The sequence below is a fragment of the Berghia stephanieae genome, chromosome 8 (genome assembly GCF_034508935.2).
Source record: "Berghia stephanieae isolate SIO BIC M18660-M18661 chromosome 8, UCSD_Bste_1.3, whole genome shotgun sequence".
Taxonomy (NCBI): Eukaryota; Metazoa; Mollusca; class Gastropoda; order Nudibranchia; family Aeolidiidae; genus Berghia; species Berghia stephanieae.
In genome coordinates, this window is record NC_088367.1 from 50,979,894 (window position 1) to 51,002,909 (window position 23,016).

General features: G+C 32.9%; 1 protein-coding gene across 3 annotated transcripts in view; it reads right to left on the bottom strand.

The window, feature by feature from the left end:
* Window positions 1–22,787, bottom strand: part of LOC144978833 (uncharacterized protein KIAA2013 homolog) — a 35,657-nt gene extending 12,870 nt beyond the window's left edge. The window contains exons 1-10 of one of the 3 annotated variants that reach the window (XM_078925382.1): window positions 22,495–22,787; window positions 11,180–11,280; window positions 9,748–9,861; window positions 8,388–8,513; window positions 6,500–6,558; window positions 3,550–3,642; window positions 2,970–3,043; window positions 1,995–2,132; window positions 1,154–1,256; window positions 813–881 (exon numbers count right to left, since the gene is read on the bottom strand). In XM_078925382.1, the coding sequence (XP_078781508.1) occupies window positions 813–881; window positions 1,154–1,256; window positions 1,995–2,132; window positions 2,970–3,043; window positions 3,550–3,642; window positions 6,500–6,558; window positions 8,388–8,406 (555 nt within the window). In that variant the 5' untranslated portion in view covers window positions 8,407–8,513; window positions 9,748–9,861; window positions 11,180–11,280; window positions 22,495–22,787. Of the gene's footprint in view, window positions 1–812; window positions 882–1,153; window positions 1,257–1,994; window positions 2,133–2,969; window positions 3,044–3,549; window positions 3,643–6,499; window positions 6,559–8,387; window positions 8,514–9,747; window positions 9,862–11,179; window positions 11,281–16,256; window positions 16,265–22,494 lie in introns of those variants that run through there. The other 2 variants (XM_078925381.1, XM_078925380.1) reach the window with 2 other exon arrangements.
* Window positions 22,788–23,016: the final 229 nt, after the last annotated feature.

The window sequence follows — 23,016 nt, forward strand, 5'->3', positions numbered from 1 at the left end:
ATGAATTAGAAGTAGAAAATTGAGTTTAAAGCCAAAATGATGAGAATTGGGAATGATTAGCTGATTAAAGAAGATGAAGCAGAACTACCCACCCGCTCCTTAATGAAGGCATTAATTTTAACTCGGATTTCATAAATTAATATAGTATCAAAATTGATTTTAAGCATGAGAATCATCCCAACATAATCAGTCTGTATTTATTTGCATTTCTAATATTCAAATTGCTCATAATTTATTTACTCATTATGATAAATCAAGAGATCATAAAAACTGTACTACCAGCACTAAAAGGGCTTCAATACAATGTATTATATTTTGACAAAAGACCAACAATTTTTTCTATTATTTGTCATGTTTGCCTATAGCTGCATTTTTAAATTGATAGAAAATGCATCAACTTTAATACATAAATTAAGAAAAGTAATACTGGAAACAAAATAAAGCAATTGGAGAATTTTATATATTGTATGTGGAAGAAATTAGCAAACCAACAATGAGCAATGGACATAAAATATGTAATTTCAAAAATTCCAATTTTAAGACAGAAAAAAAAATGTCTATATTAATTTTTGAAGAAAATGTTTTCCAAGAAAATGGCTTTATGTCATTCTTTCCAGCCATAAAACAGTGAGTAAAAACATAAAAAATGTTATTGACTTTTGTCAAAAAATCCAAATCTGGCCAAAAATTTTATCCTTAGAAATTTGCATATTCAAAATTTATCATAATCAAAGGCAAGCCTAAATCCGATAAATAAATAAAAAACTAGGAACTAAGGCTAAGTGATGCAATAAGACCAATATTAAAGTTACCTTTGCCCAGACTTTTGTGTGTTCTTGTCGTAGTAAATGATCATTCAGTTTTATAACAGATGTCAAATCCTGTAAACGTCAAATATTAAATGGAAAACGGTAAGATTTTCTTTCATAATCAATATTCAACAACTAAAATCAACAATATTTAAAAATAATAATTTATGTGATCTTTGACGCACCTCAGGTCATTATAACAAACAAGTATCATGGTTAAGGTAATGATTCAGAGAGAGAGAGAGAGAGAGAGAGAGAGAGAGAGAGAGAGAGAGAGAGAGAGAGAGAGAGAGAGAGAGAGAGAGAGAGAGAGAGAGAGAGAGAGAGATAGATATTAAAATTACCCCTTCTGTTTGAAGAACAAGATCAGGTAAATATTTTGGAGCCTCAGCTGCAGTTACAGGTTTTGTGTAGTGAACTGTGGTAGGAATGTGAAAATGGCTGGTGCTGCATGATAAAGATGAAATTAAAAAAAGAGAGAAATAATTCAATAGTTTTTTTTCTTGGGATTAAACAAACAGCATTACCGTTATAATGCTATAGAAAAATAAATCATGCAAAAAGAAAAAAATAAATAAATAAATAAATAAATAAATAAACTGAAAAAAATGAGTATTATTACTGAATGTCTACGAAAATATCATTTTTTCAAAATAACTTCAAACATTATCACTTTTTGATAAATTTTCCCAAAATCCAATCTTTTAGGGAACATTATTAATATCATAGAGTAAGTAGCTGATAAACGGTTTATAAAAAAGACAAATTTAACAAAAATATTATGTTATAAAGGATTTATAACTCTAGATCATTTAGACTACCCATAAATATTCCCGCAATATCTGTATGCCATGGCTCAGCGCATAGTTGAGTCTTTGAAAAAGGCTCTTTACTCAAATTCTCTCCGTACTCAGTTGTAAAATGAGTACCTGGTTGTTAACAATGTTATCTCTGTCACAATAAAATTGCAATATAGCCTAACAGACTTCATGTCCCATTCTACATGTTACATGTTGCTGTTGACCAGGGACCACTTGTAAAGTGCTTTGAGCATGTTTAGTGGATATAGCACTATAAAAAAGCTCAAGTTTAAAGAACATGAACTGACGAGTCACATGATTCTATTCAATTGTTCCAAATTCCCAATTGGTAGATACGAGATAAGAGTTTAAACATTTATCTCACCTTTTAGCTTCTACTTTGACCATGGTGGTGTCTAAAATGACAGTAGCTACAGCAACCGCGGTGACCATGTTGTCATCAATGGGGACGATACCTGAGAAGATTTTGTACTTGACCACCTCTTTTGACTCCTTTGTGATGCTGGAAGTTGGAGATTCAGAAAGAAATAATACATAACAACAGGTGAACAATGAGGTACAACACATAATTCATATTATAACATACAAGCCTTTCCCTTCAGAAGAGACAACAAATTATCATTAGGAAATCTTTACATTAATAAAACAGATTTGAGGCTAAAGAAGAAGGAATTTTTTTTAAAATTAACTCAAACACAAAAATAAAATTCCATATGCAGGACTGCCTAGTTGAACATTTAAAAATTCGTAGTTTTAAGGAGATGAAAATAGAAGTCGCTATAGTCAACTTTATAGATCAACGATTTACCCGCAAAAGGGATTAAATAACACGTCAAAATCCTTAAAATTATGCATTCTGGCATCAACTTTCATTTTCAAAAAGTTTTAATGACTTAGAAATGTTCATGAACCTCTGAAATAGGAGCCAAAATTTCGTAATTCTATGAATTTTCCGTAGCAGTTGGCAGGCCTGTAAATGTGACAATACTATTGAGCGTTTTATTGAGCTTTATATAGGGCAATATCCACCAAATGTGCTCAAAGCGCTTTACAAGGGGTCCCTGGTCAACAGCAACATTTAACATGTAGGACGGGACATGCCGCCTGTTAGGCGATAATACAATTTTTCGGACAAAGACTACTATTCTTTTAACATTGTAAAACTGTGATTTCATTTCTGATTGTTTATCTTTCTCTATTCTAAAGCACATCAGACCTCAGTGGAAGTAATAGGAGAAATATTTTTAAAATAATTTTGTAGTGAAAACGTTTAAAACAACTTAAATCCTCATCCCATCTTGATCAATATAACCTTGAATCCCACACTGTTTTGACCTACCTTCCAGCCTTGACCTGGACTCCCTTCCACCCCGACTCGCCTATCTGATCAACTTCCACAACCACGGGCAATGCCTGATGGAAGAAAAAGTATATATATATATATATATATATATATTACATATCAACTTCTGATCAAAGTAAATATTTGTCCGTTTCCTCCAAAAGTTTGATTTACAAATAAAAGTCTGGAATAACAAAATTTGGCCAAATATGAAGCCCCATGAATCTGAATTTACCCATTGAATCTTTTAAAATGTAGACCTTCAAAGCCATTAGCCCATAGAGTCAAGAGTTTATTCCAGTTTCTAAAGCGTGAAATGAACACGAGCACTTGCTACCCTTTGGATAGAACACTAGTCTATCCCAAAGTACTTTCCACCAGTCTAACAGACCCAGCTACTCAATTACAGCTGGGTGAACAGGGGAGGGAGGGGAGGGGGGTCAGAAAAAAAAGCTTGACACCACCCTGGATCAATCTCAGTCTCTTAGCGTGGGAAGCAAGTGCTTTACCAACTGAGCTTCCGGGAACCCCATTAAATCTGTTCCGAAAACAAATTTGCCGTCATAAGTTTTCTCACCGTAGGATTTCTGATCCGAATATCTTGGACAAGAAGTGATGACCTTGACCTATGGGCATATACTTGGGATCCAATGTTTACACAACCACTTGGCTGGAAGGAGAAAGAAAAGATGTAAAAAGTGTAAAAGGTAATAAAACAATTCATCCAATGCTGGAAGCAGAAAAAGAGGTAAAAATGTAAAAAAATGAACAATTCCATCCAAATGACTGGAAGCAGAAAGAAAAGAGTAAAAAGTGTAAAAGGTAATGAAAACAATTCCATCCAAATGACTGGAAGCAGAAAGAAAAGACGTAAAAAGTGTAAAAGGTAATGAAAACAATTCGCATCCAAATGACTGGAAGCAGAAAGAAAAGAGGTAAAAAGTGTAAAAGGTAATGAAAACAATTCGATCCAAATGACTGGAAGCAGAAAGAAAAGACGTAAAAAGTGTAAAGGTAATGAAAACAATTCGATCCAAATGACTGGAAGCAGAAAGAAAACGTAAAAATGTAAAAGGTAATGAAAACAATTCGATCCAAATGACTGGAAGCAGAAAGAAAAGACGTAAAAAGTGTAAAAGGTAATGAAAACAATTCGATCCAAATGACTGGAAGCAGAAAGAAAAGACGTAAAAAGTGTAAAAGGTAATGAAAACAATTCGATCCAAATGACTGGAAGCAGAAAGAAAAGACGTAAAAAGTGTAAAAGGTAATAAAAACAATTCGATCCAAATGACTGGAAGCAGAAAGAAAAACGTAAAAAGTGTAAAAGGTAATGAAAACAATTCGAATCCAAATGACTGAAGCAGAAAGAAAAGACGTAAAAAGTGTAAAAGGTAATGAAAACAATTCGATCCAAATGACTGGAAGCAGAAAGAAAAGACGTAAAAAGTGTAAAAGGTAATGAAAACAATTCGATCCAAATGACTGGAAGCAGAAAGAAAAAACGTAAAAAGTGTAAAAGGTAATGAAAACAATTCGATCCAAATGACTGGAAGCAGAAAGAAAAACGTAAAAAGTGTAAAAGATAATGAAAACAATTCGATCCAAATGACTGGAAGCAGAAAGAAAAAACGTAAAAAGTGTAAAAGATAATGAAAACAAATTCGATCCAATAGAAGGAAATAGAAAAGAAAAGATGTAAAAAGTGTAAAAGGTAATGAAAACAATTTGATCCAAATGACTGGAAGCAGAAAGAAAAAACGTAAAACTGGTAAAAGATAATGAAAACAATTCGATCCAAATGACTGGAAGGAGAAAGAAAAGATGTAAAAAGTGTAAAAGGTAATGAAAACAATTTGATCCAAATGACTGGAAGCAGAAAGAAAAACGTAAAAACTGTAAAGGTAATGAAAACAATTCAATCCAAATGACTGAAAGCAGAAAGAAAAGACGTAAAAAGTGTAAAAGGTAATGAAAACAATTCGATCCAAATGACTAGAAGCAGAAAGAAAAGACATAAAAAGTGTAAAGGTAATGAAAACAATTCGATCCAAATGACTGGAAAGCAGAAAGAAAAGACGTAAAAAGTGTAAAAGGTAATAAAAACAATTCGATCCAAATGACTGGAAGCAGAAAGAAAAAACGTAAAAAGTGTAAAAGGTAATGAAAACAATTCATCCAAATGACTGGAAGCAGAAAGAAAAGACGAAAAAGTGTAAAGGTAATGAAAACAATTCGAATCCAAATGACTGGAAGCAGAAAGAAAAGACGTAAAAAGTGTAAAAGGTAATGAAAACAATTCGATCCAAATGACTGGAAGCAGAAAAGAAAAGACATAAAAAGTGTAAAGTAATGAAAACAATTCGATCCAAATGACTGAAGCAGAAAAAAAGACGTAAAAAGTGTAAAAGTAATAAAAACAATTCGATCCAAATGACTGGAAGCAGAAAGAAAAAACGTAAAAAGTGTAAAAGATAATGAAAACAATTCGATCCAAATGACTGGAAGCAGAAAGAAAAACGTAAAAAGTGTAAAAGATAATGAAAACAATTCGATCCAAATGACTGGAAGCAGAAAGAAAAAACGTAAAAAGTGTAAAAGTAATGAAAACAATTCGATCCAAATGACTGGAAGCAGAAAGAAAGATGTAAAAAGTGTAAAAGGTATGAAACATTCGATCCAAATGATGGAAGCAGAAAGAAAACGTAAAAGTGTAAAGGTAATGAAAACAATTCGATCCAAATGACTGGAAGCAGAAGAAAAGATGTAAAAAGTGTAAAAGGTAATGAAACATTCGATCAAATGAGGAAGCAGAAAGAAAAGACGTAAAAAGTGTAAAAGGTAATGAAAACAATTCAATCCAAATGACTGGAAGCAGAAAGAAAAGATGTAAAAAGTGTAAAAGGTAATGAAAACAATTCAATCTAAATGACAATGTAAAGTCAAAACTAAGAATTATAGACAACAGAACGTATTGGCTGGTGGATGATGTGAGTGTTTTACCAAAACGCACTGCACCCTGCAAAGACCACCAAAAGAAAACGAAAAGGGAGTTATTGTTAACTGTGCTCAATGAAACAAATGATATAACTGTTCTCGTCAATACAACTCACTATTAACTTTCTTTTGGTGGTCTTTGCCTTGTATTACGAAGTAAATTTGAGGTCAGTGTGAGATATTACGTGTATAATTAGCGTTGTTCATGTATTGTGTTAGGGCTTAATCTATGTTATGCGCCCAGAGCCCTCCTGATGAAGGGATGTTTGGCGCACTGTAAATCTATACCATTATTATTATTATTATTATTATTATTATTATTATTATTATTATTATTATTATTATTATTATTATTATTATTATTATTATCATTATTATTATTATTATTATTATTATTATTATTATTATTATTATTATTATTATTATTATTATTATTATTATCATTATTATTATTATTAATATTATTATATGAATCTACAAAGGCTATGCACAAACACATAATTCAGACATTTTTCAGACAAATTTTCTACCGTTGACAAGGCTTGCATCTTGTAGGCCAGCCCTGATCTCACATCCAACACAGAGGCCTCTGAAACGAGAGGGAGGAGTTATCAGTGTGATGCTAGTTGAATATTTTTTTTGTTTTATCAGTATCCAAAGACATATCAAAAACCAACACTGGCTTTATAAATAGTATTAGCTTGTATCCGCAAGTGTATATATAGATAGTATGCGCTTGGCTAAATAGCTAACAACATTGCCATCCGGAAGTATAACGGACCAACACACAAAACTATGTGTAACCATGATCGTTTATAGTCTGGTTAATACTGTTTAGTGAGAAGTACTCATAAATGTGGATGGCAAAAAGCAATAACAAAAACCTGAGTGATTTCATCTTCATTCTATCTATATAAATAGTGAGATGGTCGACGAATGAGATGGGATGATCTGAAAATCCTGATTGATGATTACTAAGGTTTATGGCCAAAAAAAATTGTTAATTATGTGGTTATGTAGTCTTGTGGTATGACACTCGCTTTCAGATCGGAAGGCCCTGAGTTCGAGCCTCGCTCGGCACATAGTTGAGTCTTTGGAAAAGACTCTTTACTCACATTCTCTCACCTTACTCAGGTGTAAAATGAGTACCTGGCCGTTAACAGCGTTGTCTCTGTCCAAAAAAAAATAAAATTGCAATATGGTCTAACAGGCGTCATGTCTCGTTCTACATATTAAGTGTTGCTGTTAGTTAGGAACCCATGTAAAGCGCTTTGAGCACGTTTAGTGGATATTGCGCTATATAAAAGTTTGTTGTTTAAAAATTGATTCTTTCTTTTTATATGGAAGATGCCATTCGAAGGTGATTTGTGATGAAAATGTGCCAAATTTTTTCTACGATTTTTTCAATTAAAACCACAAAACAACGGCTGCTGCTTGATTCAGCCTGTCAAACTATAGGCAACAATGTGATTTGTGTTGCCATGCAGCCTGTGTAAGAAATGAAAGTATTATCATGCTATCATTCTGGCATCGAACTTAGTAACTAACTTGGTAAGATTTTTCTAATGAAATTTATAAATGCATAAAAATAGAGCAACCTGACAACTACAAATTTAAAAAAAAGAAATAAATATATAACTAAAAATAAAAATAAATTTTAAAATTTCAAAAAATCAAATGGCTTGTTTCTTTCGTAATGATGTGAATAAATATATTTATTACACGGTCAAAAGGAAAATTAACTCACTCAATCCTAGAGATTTTTGCTTCTTTCCAAAATTGGAGAAAAAAGTGTATCAAACATGAGCATGTGTATAGATATTCTTATTCAACTAAAAACTAAAAACATTAGCTTTGAACACACTATAATTTGTTTCATAAAATGTAATAATAGACATGGGTAAAAGTAACCGAGGTAAACTACGGATATAGTCGTTTTTAGGGTTGAGTGAGTTAATTTACCCTACATTACCTTAAGCTGTTCCATCAATTCAAATTCATATTTATTTTTTTTTCACTCCAAGGGAGAACAAAGGGGTATATTGCGAAACAAGCATGTCATTTGAATAGAATAAAATATAATTTTATTACAAGTGCTTGGAGTCTGGTGTCTCATGTTGACTTATACTTCTTGACCTTATAATTCGTTCATCAATTTAATGAGTTAATTCCCTTATGCTCTGTGAGCTCTCCTCGTTTGTAAAAATAATAAAAGGAGGCTACCTGTGATCACCTCAGTTTGTTGAGGCAGTGTTTTGTTCAGTTTTTCTACATTTATGTAAAATAAAATTGCCACCATCGAACTGAAACATGGCCTCAACATCTCAGAGTTATAGCGCTATTTAAATTTTCAGCATTATCATTATTCCTTCATTCAGACTTTACTGTTTACAAAACATTTCTTCCCCCCATCCTTACCTTTGATCTCTCCCTCCATGTGTGTCTGTACAAGCGGCCAGAACTTGACAGGGAGGGACAGGGCACGATATTTACGGATGAATAAACCATTGGAAGATCCTACAGCTACTGCTACCTTGCCATTACCTTGGGAAGAAAGAAAGAGGTGGAAATTATATCAAAATAAGTGTCTTATACAATAAAATGTAAAACACATATTTGTGACCAGACGTGCCAACCTTTCATATTCGAAAAGTGGAATCAGAATGTCAGAAAATAGGAATTTGAGACAAAACATAGGAATATTTTTAACAATGGATAATTCTATATCAAAATTACCACCAACTTTGCCACCAAATACATACAGACAGTATTTGGGCATAGCTGACAACATTACATATCACCTGTATTAAGTAATGGAACAGGGAAGGGTGAAAGGAGTGCAATATTAATTTTCCTATTAGCTTTCTTTTGGCAAATATTTTTTTTTATCACCTTTTTAACCCCGGAATATTAGAGACAACGGTGGAAAAGTGGAAAAGGAAGAGTGAAAAAAGGAATGATTCCGCCAAAAGAGGAAGGGTTGGCAGTTACGTGTGACTCTTCTCCAAAGATAATTGAGATGAATGATTCTTGTGACCACGTGTACTTATTGCAGTCTGATAACCAAAGTTATGTCTCATTGTGGATAGTTGATAACCAAAACTGTTATGGTCATTGTTGGATTAGGTTGATAACCAAAACTGTATGGTCTCATTGTGGATTAGGTCTGATAACCAAAACTGTTATGGTCTCATTGTTGGATTAGGTCTGATAACCAAAACTGTTATGGTCTCATTGTTGGATTAGGTCTGATAACCAAAACTGTTATGGTCTCATTGTTGGATTAGGTCTGATAACCAAAACTGTTATGGTCTCATTGTTGGAATGGAAATACTCCTTAAACCAACGTAAAATGTCGTCCATTACAACAATGTTAAAACAAGCCTATAATTGCATTCGGTTATCAGACCTACAAATAAGTGCACATCGCTGCAAACTTAAGCCCATAATCCATTCCGAGGTGGCTTGATTTTCCAAGGGATTATACAGGGGTATATTGTGAAACATGCATGTTATTTGAATAGAATAAAATGTCATTTTATTACGAGTTCTTATTACATTAAGTATGCAGTAAGACAGAAGAGGAGGGGGTGGTGAAGACATAAAGAGCCTACAAAAGTTTGATATTGCACCATGATGTCACAAATTCGGAGACAAAATCAACATTTCATCAAATTTTATGAAATAAATTTGATTTTTAGTCAAATCCAGACCCGTCAAAATGACCCCCCACCCAAAAAACAAAAACAAAACAGAATTATTAGTAAATTGAGCTTACCAACATAGACAGGGGCTGACAAGGTATCTTCTGGTTTTGTGATGAAAGCATCAAAGTGTTCAACCCGAGATGCATATTGTTCCAGGTTCCTATTCAAGCACTCGTCTTTGAAACCTTGAGAAAAAAAAAAGAAAATGTTTCAAAACAAAAAAAAACAACTTTGAGCTTTTATATAGCGCAATATCCACTAAACGTGCTCAAAGCGATTTACAAAGGATCCCTGACCAACAGCAACTGATAACATGTAGAAGCACTAAAATTCCTTGATTTAAAGACAGTGATGTAAAATGGATTTTAAAGAAAGTATGTATATAAAATTAATATAAATTGTCCAATTAATAAAGGAGAAATACTCAAAAGTTCAAGGAGCACACAAGCAACAGCCTGTCAGGCGAACAACTACACATAACAAAAAATATATGTAATATGTAGTTGTTTGTTGCTTTAGGTCTCTTCCAACACAATTGAGGTTATATGAGAGACCGCTGAAACAAAAAAAACAAGCAATCTAACAAAAATAGTACAAATGTAAATCAAAATCATAACCTAAAGATATCATAAGCTAAATTATAAATAACCAAGAACAAACAGGCAGAAGATTTACAGAAAAAAAAATATCCCCTGTCAAAAATACAATCATAAACCAAAGAAGCAGGATAGGCTAGTAAAGAGAAGAAGAAACGACATCACTATCGGATCGTACACCCATGCGATTATCATAGGTATATGATTCAAGGGTGATGCTCCCATCCAACCACCCGCTATGTAATATGTAAAAACTGAATTATTTAGAAGAGCTTATTTTGACAATCAATGTGCTAAAAATTTTAATTTAGGGTAGATAGTATACTTATGTGTATTTAAAGAGTTTGCGTATGTGTAAGCGGAGAAGTTTCCGTATATGGGTTTGAGTGTACAGGTGAATGTGTGTACGCTTGTGAATGTGTATGATAGTTTACATAGTCCGAGTGATTGTTAAGCACCATAGAGCACTTGTCAGTGGATTAATGGGTGCTATATTAGTACATTATATCATTATTATTACTAGTTGCAAATTGAGTGTCATACTACTAGAGCACAAAGCTGTACAAAAAAAATAAAAAAAAAAAAAAAAAAGAATAAAAAAAGAGTTGCATCACCTTACATAGTAAAATAGTCCTTCAGAGCCATTCAGCCCATGGAGCCGGAGTTTATTCCAGTTTATATAGCATGAAACAGACAATAGCAAATTGCTTGCTATCCTTTTGATAGGACGATAGTCTATCAAAAAGTACTTTCTGCCAAATCTAACAGGACTCAGCTACCCATTCACTGCCAGGTGGACAGAGGGGTCAGAAAAAAAAAATCTCGACGGCACCCGGGATTGATCACAGTCCCTTTGCATGTGAAGCAACTTCTCTACCAACTGAGCAATCGGGACCCCCATACCTACCTTTGGTCTTATTTCCTCCTGAACCTTCACCGAATAGAAGAGGTCCTATATAGTACAGCAAAGCCAATAAAATGAGAATGAGCAGCAGGATTTTTCTCGACCTAAAATTGGTAACCATAGAAAAAATGTAGAAAAAAAAAAATTATGGCAAATCATGCAAAATCTCTATATTAAAATTAAAACAAAATGCTACTATAAAATGTTTTTATTGCTGTTTTCTGATCACAACAACAACAAAAAATAATCTTCATCATTATTTGAATATAAATGACTTCATAGCGTTAAAGCATTTTACAAATTATTTGCATAACATTTAATAATAACAAAATTTTCATTCAGATTACCTTGTTTTGTACTGGACTCTTAGTATGTATTTTATTATAATATATTATTTTATCATCCTATTTATGTGGTTTTTAATGTGTCAGTTCTATATTTGTGTATGGTACATTATGTGAAGACGTGAAGCGCCAGTGAGCACTTCTTAATTGGAACTAGGCGCTATATAAATTCATTTATATTATTATTATTATTATTATTATCATCATCATCATCATCATCATCATCATCATCGTCATCATCATCATCATCATCATCATCATCATCATCATTATTGTTATTATTATTATTATTATTATTATTATTATTATTATTATTATTATAATTATTATAATTATTATTATCATTATTATTATTGAAATTTTGAATAGCTAAATGAAAGCAGTAAAAAAAAAAAAACAGTATAATGGTATTTGTTTTGCCACGTGTTTATGCATTTTAAGAATTTCTTTTTAAATCATGTAAAATCAACCTTGTGATAAATATAATATAAATGGAACACTAAGTTTGATCAAATGAATGAAGAACAAAAATATAAATAATTAAAATATAAATATGTAAATAAATAAATAAATATAGCAATGATAAATTTCTAAATAAGTAAATAAAAAATAATAATAAATAAATAACAATATCAGAGATTGGCAACAAACCATCACAATATACGATAAATGTAGTCATCATTATTGATCTATATTGGGTATACTTATATATTACCCGGAAGGACCAATCAAACTACATATTTGAGTATTCTTCTAATATAATATTCATTTATATAACATAATCATAAACTTATGTCACTGTGTTATATTGCTTTTGGGATAATATTCTGTATAATTGAGACTATGCCAAAAGAACATTTACATAACACATCCATAAACAAGTCATCATAATTAAATCATTAAGATTAATTCGGGCCTAAATATATCTACAAAAATATCAACACGGAACATTTCAGGATCAAAAAACCTTCTTCAGCCAACAACAACAAACAACAAAAACAATTTCGACATAAATACAAATTACTTAAAAACTCAGATAGCTGCTGTCTATCTGGGTTTTTAAATAATAATAATAATAATAATACTAATAATAATAATAATAATAATAATAATAATAATAATAATAATAATAATAATAATAATAATAATAATAATAATACACATTTATATAGCGCTCATTCTCGGGTAAAACACAAGTTCTGGGCACTTTACAATATAAATATCAATTTTAAGTGAAAAAAAAAATAATAATAATAATAATTCATAGCCAAATCAAGGATTCATAGAGTCAATAAAAACAAATGCAGTAAAAATGTGTCTTGAGATTCTTTTCAAAGGTAGGTAAAGACTTGCACTCCCTCAGACCACGTGGTAGTAAATAATGTATTTATGTTTCCAATGTTTTTTTATTGTCAGCTGAAGAAGGGTTTTGAGCCCAAAATGTTCCATGTTAGTTATTTTATTCTTTTTTGAAGCTGTTCTATTTCATTTGTGTTCATGACTTCTAACAGTCCACAGCTTCTAGCAGCAGGTATCTCCTTTAATTGAAAAACAGTAATTTTGACTGAAAATAATTGACTTCTGGTGGCCTCTGAATTAGAAGACATTCCTTGGGAGGTAATATCCAAAATATTTCTTTTTGGCGAACAGAGAAAGATAAATCGAATTAATCTGTCGACATGTTTCATGAAATCAATGCAAACTAATAACAAAAATAAATGTGTATGAAAAAATAAACAAACATATCCATCCATAATATGGGATAAGAAAAACTTGGGGAATAATATGCTAGGAAATACTAAAATGAAAGTTAAAATTGTTAGAGAAGAGATTGGGGAAATCTAACATAAGATCCAATTGAATTCTGATATATATTATTAGGACATGCTTTCATAATTAATCTTATCACAACAACTTGCTCATTGGGCAGACAACATGTGTGAGATGCATGCATGCAGGCCTGTAGAAACACAAATGTCAAACTACTAGAGGAACATTTGCATTGTTTTATATTGTTTTGTTTTTGGTGTTTTTTTCTTTTTTTTTTTTTTTTTTTTTTTTGTTAATGTTATTTTTTTGTTTTGATTTCTTTTTTAAAAAGAAGAAATGATGTCACGTGGATACAGATGGAAAATGAATGTTTAAAAAGGTTAGTAAGTAAACTAAATTCATTAATTTAAAGTTAAAAATTATTGTATTTTTATCCTTTAATTTTCATTTTTTTTTTCGCCAACACCCTTTCAGCGTTGCTTAAGAAACCATCTGAAGCATCTCTCTTGTATTAATAGCCTTTTGATCCATACAAACCATTGAGGTCTTGAGACAATAACAAAGGACAGTCGTATTGAACTCAACAGAAGTAGAAGCACAACAATGATCATCATGCAGGTACTGATTCATGCATTGTCAATGATAGCAATAGTATAAACTCACTTGAGTAGATTTGAAGTATAAACACCATTCACCATAATTTCTTTGTGACAGAAATGGCTTAAATTGGTTATACAATCGTTTGTCAAGACTAAGGCTAAAATAGCAGCAAATAAAAAACATAAAAAGATAATAAAATCAATAAAATTCCCTTTATTCATCCCATAGGGAAAATTTGTCTCTAGGGTCTATTCCAAGGGAAGACTGGAATAACCCAGGCGCAGTACAGCGCTGCAAATTGAAATAGGGCGATGTGACTTCTTCAAAGCCACACAGTGCAGTGGCAGGAAATCAAGCTCGGTACCTTTTGGGTATGAAGCAAAGACCGTACTACTGAGCCACGCTGCCCCCATTATCAGACTTGCAACCAACCTCAACCATTTAAAAATATGTATCATATTTTTCAAAGTATTTAGGCTGAATTTTTCATATTTTCCCCCTATAAATCATATTTCCAACATCAGCCACAATCCAAATTCCAAAATTAATATTAATTGAACGACTTATCGAGCTGGCGGAGGGAAGGAAAACCCTGTAATTCCTTGACTATCATCTGTCAGGCTACTCGGGTTCACATCAAGCTGGAGACTACATTACCTAACAACATACTTTTACTCTTGCACTTTAATTATTTTTACCCATTTTGTTACAAATACTGGCTTTTTGTATTCAGTATATTTTGGTCTGCATTCCAATAAAATCATATTTTGGACCTCAAAGCGTATTAAAATATGAGAAATCATACTGGTTGGCAGGTCTGCAATATAAAAGGGACTAAAATAACAAAGAATCGTATTAAAATAAATAAATAAAATAAAATTCCATTCATTTATCCGACAGGGGAAATTTGGCTCTAGGGTCTATTCCAAGGGAAGACGAGAATACCCTAGGCGTCAGCCACAATGCAGCACTGCAAATTGAGCTAGGACGAGGTGACTTGCTCAAGGCCACACAGTGCAACAGTGGATGATTGAAATCGGTACCTTTCGGACCGTACTGCCGAGCCACGCTTTATTGAGAAATCGGGATAAACTCCAGCTCCGTGAGTCGAGTGGCTCCAAAGGACTACTTTCTATTCCAAAATAATTTTCACCATACCCCTCCCTCCCCATGCTGAGATGTAGGATTCTTGGATGTCAAACCAGCAAAAGAAGGCACTGTGAAGAACCTGTCCTTACTGGTGCTTTACACAAATGGGTTATAGTAAATTCTCCCCCCTTGTGTTCAGTAGAGAGAACGATTGGAAAATAAGAACCCCTGGTAGAACACTGCAAAAATTAAGCATCCATTAACTGCATACTCAGCCATCTCAGCCATGTCTATTTGCCTTGTTTCCTTCGCCGAAGTAAAGGCCACAAACAGGAGCCTAATCCTGGCCTTTGGCGCTGATTGCGTTGTTATGCAATCATTAGATAATACTTGTACCTCATTCTAAAATCAACTAGATCTTCCACAACCAAGTAGTATATACTGAATAAAGATGGGCTGGGGGTGGATATGATGGGCAAGGAGCAGAACAGAATATAATACAACTTAAGATATATTGAGTGTTGCAATGATTTTACAAAATTATCACAACTTTCAAAGTTTAAAAAAAACAAAAACATATATAATCTTTTTAAAAAGAGGATTCCCTTGAAGAAAAAGATTGAGGAAAAGATATGCGACTTTATATTCTCACTGAATTTTATTGTGTACAAGGTAATTATTTTTATTTTACTCAATATTGTCTTTTCCTTGCTTGCATATAAAATCCCCCCAAAATAATAATAATTATTATAATAAAAACAATTTTAAAAAAAAAAAATTAAAATAAAAAACAAATATAATATATTATAGCATATTCCCGCACCAATAGCATCGCTAACCTCAGTATTATATACGCCTACCAGTTGGATCAGGTGGTCTTTTGAGTTTTTAAGCATTTATCCTAATGAATTGTTGTTTTTTTTTAATTGCATAACACCAAGAATTTCAAACTCAAGAAAGCTGATGATTTCCAATGGTCGGCATGTATTCAAACATAGCTAGAACAAATTAAATGCATTCCTTTAAAGCACAATGCAACTCAAAACCATACATTACTATTACTGCATTACTACATTTCTACCTCATCATGCAAAATCAGTGTTATAGTTATTTAAGATTACCGATCACAAATATAATATATTTTTTTTAATAAAACAAAAACAAACAGAAAATGAAGCAATTAACAATATCACAGAGAGGGTGGTTAATAGAAATGGGATTCTTCCCAATAGTGATTACGTTAATTACACAGAGACTAGACAATACGAAGGACTTACCCCATGAGATTTCTGTTTCGTTTCAATATAAAACATTTTTAAAAAATATATTTTGACAAAGTGAAGCGAAAAAAAAAACAAAAGTGTGGATCATAATATATTATAATCAAAATGGAGATAGAGATAAAGGGAGTAAATCTGACTCATAAATAAGGGAACAACATAAAACAAACGACGTTTCGGCCTTTGTCAAGTAAACACAAAATCGTGTTTACTAGAAAAAGGCCAAAGGTCGAAACGTCGTTTGTTTTATGTTGTTCCCTTATTTATGAGTCAGATTTACTCCCTTTATCTCTATCTCTATTTTATTGACTCATTTAGGCACCTCTAATTTTTTGTTATATTATATCAAACTCGAAAGATGTGTAAGACGTATAAAAATTCAAAAAGCCATGAATATATCCCATTCCTAAGACCTAGTTGTTTCCTTAAATCTCAAAAAGCCTGCAAACCAAGTGACTCGAGACAAATTTTCTGAAAAAAGCCTGCAGCCATTACAGTGTTTTGTTTTGTTTTGTTTTTTTTTCTCCGTGTAAAGAAAACATAACCTCGTATATTATATAGGTACAATTAATTTACCAACCTTAACCGTCCTTGCACCCGAGACCTATTTTGGCCACACAAATCAAAAGGGGAAAAGATTTAAAGCATTTTGGCTCTTATCAAAACATATTTAGCAGATTTAATGTTATCGAGTCTGAAAAATGATAGATACCTTCTAGGTATCGCAATTGAATACAACATGAAGAACAATATTTTCTCCCTTTTTCCTCATCTATCATTAGACATAAATTTACTTTTTCTCACCATTTAATGATTTGTCCTTTCCAGACAATAAAAAAAATTACTATATTACTCATAGCCCTCGCTTCATCAAGAAATTATGATAAACTTTCGGCCAAATGTCCAGTGAGTATTTGTCTTTACTTGACAAAGCAGGCTACAATATCTAGCGGTTGTGCAGCTTTTTAATACTTTGCAAAATTTAGTTTTCTAACAAAGATAAACTAAGTAAATCACTTTTGCTTTATTGTCTCTGTAACCAGATCCAGATAACTTATATAAAGATAGAAGGGTGATTGAGAAAGAAATATGGATAAGGGAGAGAGAGAGAGAGAGAGAGAGAGAGAGAGAGAGAGAGAGAGAGAGAGAGAGAGAGAGAGAGAGAGAGAGAGAGAGAGAGAGTGAGAGGCCAAAAAGCACATAAAACAGAGAAAAAAAAGATCCATCTGTCCCACCCCACCCCCCTTTTTTTTGTTTTGACAATCAACTAATCAAAGACCACCACTGGTCTTGTGTCATTTTTGACATTTGGCACCAGTCTATCTAGGCTGACGTCACATGAACAGGATTGTCACCAAAATTCACGCAAGTGAGCACAGGTGTCAAATATGACATAAGACATGATGGTGAAGTTTTTCCCTGTAGAGCAAGCCATCTCCCATGCATGTCTTAACATCTAAAATATTGACCATTGATGTAAAGTGCATTAGCTTTTAAGATGGATGGATAATGGACTAAATCTACAATCATGTAATTTCTGAGGCACATTTTCATCTGTCATCCACACAAATATGTGTCGTATATTGAAAGCTTAAAATGTGAAAAATCTGTGAACATGTAAAAATTAAAAGCAGGAGACGATTACAAAGCAACAAAAAGTGTATCTGTGCTCATTCCAGAATATATATAATAGCTCATTTATCATGAGAAATTTATTCAAATTGGTATTCTTTATACAGCTGTGAATATTTTGACAACCATTTTTTTTAGCACTACTCATCCTTCCCCTGATGCTGGGACAACCTGAATATTTTTTTTGACACAAGGGTTTGTTTTTTTGAATAGAGACCTAGGTAAATAAGACAGATGACTACAGAGACCACAATTTCAAATTTCAGAAGCAACACTAACTGACCTGTTTCTACACCATTTTTATTTTCCGAATATCTGCAGTGAAATATTTGAAATTGTGGTACTAAATATACTCTTAAATCAATAATCAAATTTATTTTTTATTCTATAAAGCCTAAGTATTATATATATCTCTATATAATATTCACTATATTTCATGTAATAGATACATTCTTATTTAACCTATTTTGAGGTATTTATATGTTATTTAATGCTGTTTTATGTGTATTTTTAATGTGAATACTTTAATCCATCTTTTTTCTTTGCCACGTATGTTATACAATTTCCGAAAAGGATGAATAAAGTTTATTATTATTATTATTATTATTATTATTATTATTATTGATTTACGGATAAGCCTTAAATTTCAGGAAAAATAAATCAGGCAAAAGTAGTCATAAAGGAAAGTAAACATCGGATATCAAGATTAGAAAATGGTTACGAATAGTTCCCAATCTGTTTGATACAAATGGGGTATCCTCACTCACTCCCTGTTTATTTAAAATAATATTGATTATATAACTCATTATAACACTACCATGGGTGAGAATGACAAGAAAGGAGGGACTTTGTTGTTTTCTTTCAACCAATAATAAAATACTAAGTTCTAAATTATATGGTATTGTTGGTAAAGGTTGTGGTGGTGGTTGTTGTTGCAGTAGTGGTGGTAGGGATGTGCGGCTATGTGGTCCTGTGCTATGACACTCGCTTTCGGATCGGAAGGTCCTGGGTTTAAGCCTCGCTCGGCGCATAGTTGAGTCCTTGGAAAAGGCTCTTTACTCATATTCTCTCACCGTACTCAGGTGTAAAATGAGTACCTGTCCGTTAAACAGCATTTTCTCTGTTGGAAAAAAAAATTGTAATATCGCCTAACAGCGTCATGTCTTGTTCTACAAGTTACACGATGCAATTGGTCAGGGGCCCCTTGTAAAATGCTTTGAGCACATTAAGTGGATATTGCGCTATTTAAAAGCTCAAGAAGAAGAAAAAGAAAAATTATGTGGCGGTGGTTTCAAGGAGGGTATGCATACTGATTGCCATCCATGGAGCGTATCGGCAAATAAAAATATGAGTCCCAAATTGAAATTAATAATTAAGGCGTCTTACAAGTGCCAGAATAAACAATACAGACCCCTTCATAAATCAATAAATCTCACTCATTCACATTTGATTATACGGGGGAAGAAATCTCATTCAGAAAGAGAAGAAACGTCAAAGCCAAATCAAATTAAAAAGTAGGAGTGGCGTATTTTTGCATGTTGTGTGATGGAGCGAGAGAGAAAGATAGTGATGGTGGACAGATAGATAGATAGAAAGAAAAATAGAGAGAGAGAGAGAGAGAGAGAGAGAGAGAGAGAGAGAGAGAGAGAGAGAGAGAGAGAGAGAGAGAGAGAGAGAGAGAGAGAGAGAGAGAGAGGGGAAAATAATGTGTGTGTGTGTGTGTGTGTGTCCCGTTAAAAAAAAGACCAATAAGAAATGAAAAAAAATGCCCCCCCCCCCCCCCCCCCAATGTGTGTTGTGTGTTGGATGTCATAAGCATAAAATTATCCTACTCAATCCACCAATTACACTGGTAACTTTTGGTAGCCGAAAAGAAAAAAAAGAAAAATACCCAAAAAGAAAATTAGCTAATATCGCAAATTTTTCATGTTTTTTTATACATGTTATCCGATAATTTGGACCCTTTAAAATGCTTAGCTATTAATGGATATTGCTATTTCAACACTTGAAAAAAAAAGAAAAATAGTTTCTTCAGATATATACTGTCCTCCATGATCGTAAAATAAATAATATGATCCATTTGAATTTATATTAAGGTTTTACAATGCCAGAAAGAAAATGAATAAATAGAACCTAACTAATCAAAAATCTACTCATTATAATTGATATTTTGATTATCGGGGGAAGAAATCTCATTCAGAAAGAGAAGAAACGTCAAAGCCAAATCAAATTAAAAAGTAGGAGTGGCGTATTTTTGCATGTTGTGTGATGGAGCGAGAGAGAAAGATAGTGATGGTGGACAGATAGATAGATAGAAAGAAAAATAGAGGAGAAGAGAGAGAGAGAGAGAGAGAGAGAGAGAGAGAGAGAGAGAGAGAGAGAGAGAGAGAGAGAGAGAGAGAGAGAGAGAGAGGGGAAAATAATGTGTGTGGTGTGTGTGTGTCCCGTTAAAAAAAAGACCAATAAGAAATGAAAAAAATGCCCCCCCCCCCCCCCCCCAAATGTGTGTTGTGTGTTGGATGTAATAAGCATAAAATTATCCTACTCAATCCACCAATTACACTGGTAACTTTTGGTAGCCGAAAAGAAAAAAAAGAAAAATACCCAAAAAGAAAACAAGCATATATATGCAAATTTTTCATTTTTTTTATTTATAATCATTTTTTGGCTGTATGGCCGATAATTTGGAACCTGTTATTAACTCTTATGTATTATGTCATGATAATATTATTCCAACACTTGAAAAAAAAAAGAATAAAAAGTTTCTTGCATCAATTAATGTCTCCATGATCGTAAAGATGATATTGGATCCTGATCATTTTTGTATGTTAGTATGTTTGTACAATCAAGGTAGAAGGGAAGAGATGAGACTAACTTTTTGGGAAGAACCTAACTTACAAAAATGCAGTAGCAGTTTAGGAATTGGGATTATAATCAAAATTCGCAATGTTTGTTTTGATAGATATGAAGTTTGGCTTTCTTTTGGTTAAAGTCTGAACAATGGAACTTAATTCCAAATAAAATATTCATCAGCTGCAAAGGTTTTATAAAAAAAAAGATCAAAGCTTTATGGCGTTTAATTACTTTTTTTTATCAGCTGTGATATATCGTTATCCCCAGACACATATTTGAAACTCCGCTCTTTTAAACAATTATCCACATTCCAGATTATGGAATGTTTCAAATGCACATAGAAATAGAAATAAGGAAAGTTAATAAAATATCTATAAAAACATAAATTAACCAACATTAAATCAGTTCTTACTACAAAATACACAATATGCGTCGACTTCGAAGTGGGTGTCATGGCCGAATGGTTTAGTCGTCTGCCCTGGGAAGTTTTACCAGAATCGACGTTGTGGGTTCGAATCCTGGTTCCGCTACTTTTTTTTTTAATTCCGTCTTCGTTGCAAGGGATAAATGTCCCATCCATCCTCCTCCCCACATCTTTTTTTTTGTCGAGTCTATTCTTTTCTCCTTTTTGTTTGGCCTTTTGTTCCGTTTCTGAACATGAATTTCTTTTAAAAATTTTTATTTTTTTTAAAAATTATTGTTTGTTTTTTTTCTCCTCTATCTGACCAATTGGTCGCTCTCTGAATATTTCTGTTGGTTTGCTTTTTAATTATTTTAGACACTTTTTGAGATCGGAGTGGGGACGAATATGACAATTTGCTAGAAACTAGAAAGGAACCAAGAGAGAGAGAGGGAGAGAGAGAGAGAGAGAGAGAGAGAGAGAGAGAGAGAGAGAGAGAGAGAGAGAGAGAGAGACAGAGATAAAAAAAAAAGGTGGGGGGAGGATGGATGGGACATTTTTCACTTGAAATGTTCTGTAAAAAGAAGACGGAATTTTTTTTTTTAAAGTGGCGGAACCAGGATTCGAACCCACAACGTCGATTCTGGTAAAACTTCCAGGGCAGACGACTAAACCATTCGGCCATGACACCCACTTCGAAGTCGCGCATATTATGTATATGTAGTAACAACTGATTTAATGTTGGTTAATTTTATGTTTTTATAGATATTTTATTAACTTTCCTTATTTCTATGTGCATTTGGAAACATTCCATATTCTGAAATGTGAATAATTATTTAAAAGAGGGGAGTTTCAAATATCTGTCGGGGAATAACGAAATTTGGTTATCCCCAGACAGGCGTCTGGGGATAACGAATTTTCATTATCCCCAGACAGGACAGGTGTCTGGGGATAATGACAGCCTTTTTTTAACTATTAAATTGTTGCATTGAAGGAATGGAAAAAAATTGTTAATTTTGTTAAGTTTTCTCCAGAGTGATAATAAGCCACTAATATACATATATCTACAGCCAACAGCACAGAAAGACGGCATCATTGTCATTGCAATTTCTTCATTTGTTTATGCATTCTTCATAGTCATAGATAGACTTGTTGAGTTGAGTAGAAGTAGAGTTAGAGTTAGAGTTAGTAGAGCATGGATGTTGATAAAGTTTGACTTCGACTTCGACCATTGGACGGGAAGGCAGAAAAAAATGACAGTGAAAAGCTGTGAAAATGCTTTTAGTCCTTGTGATATTCTCTAAATACAGCTGAAGGTCTAGTAGTGTTCCTGCTGGAGAGGAGACCCACTTTTTTGTATTTACCTCCCAATGAGTTAAATGCAGTCAAAATGTTCTGCAAATGAGACGGCAAATTCATACTGCACTTGTACAAAAATACCCAGAGTCTCAAAATAAATAGCCTCACAATATTTAGCGGGCCATTCCTCATCTCATGTTATTGGTATACAATTCAGTGTTTCCTCCGTAAGACGTCGGGGTTGATTGATCCACGAATGAAACTGAAATAGATCACCGAAGCACAAATGTACATGTCAGCGGAAGTTTACGTTCGGGTGGTAACGAGTGTTGTCTCCCTTCGACAACGTGGTATCTTTTATTCGATTAATTTGTCACGCGTCGGAAGTAAAGATTTGGCTCTAATTTTGTTCGGACAGTCGGTGGACAACGTGAAGTTTCAGAAAGTACGTGTCCTTTGAATTGCATCAAATATTTTAACTTTCAAAACCTTCGAGTTAACCAATTTTCATGCATACCTAATAGATAAGCCATATAACTTAACATGTCAAACCGTGCATCACAGAAATATAAT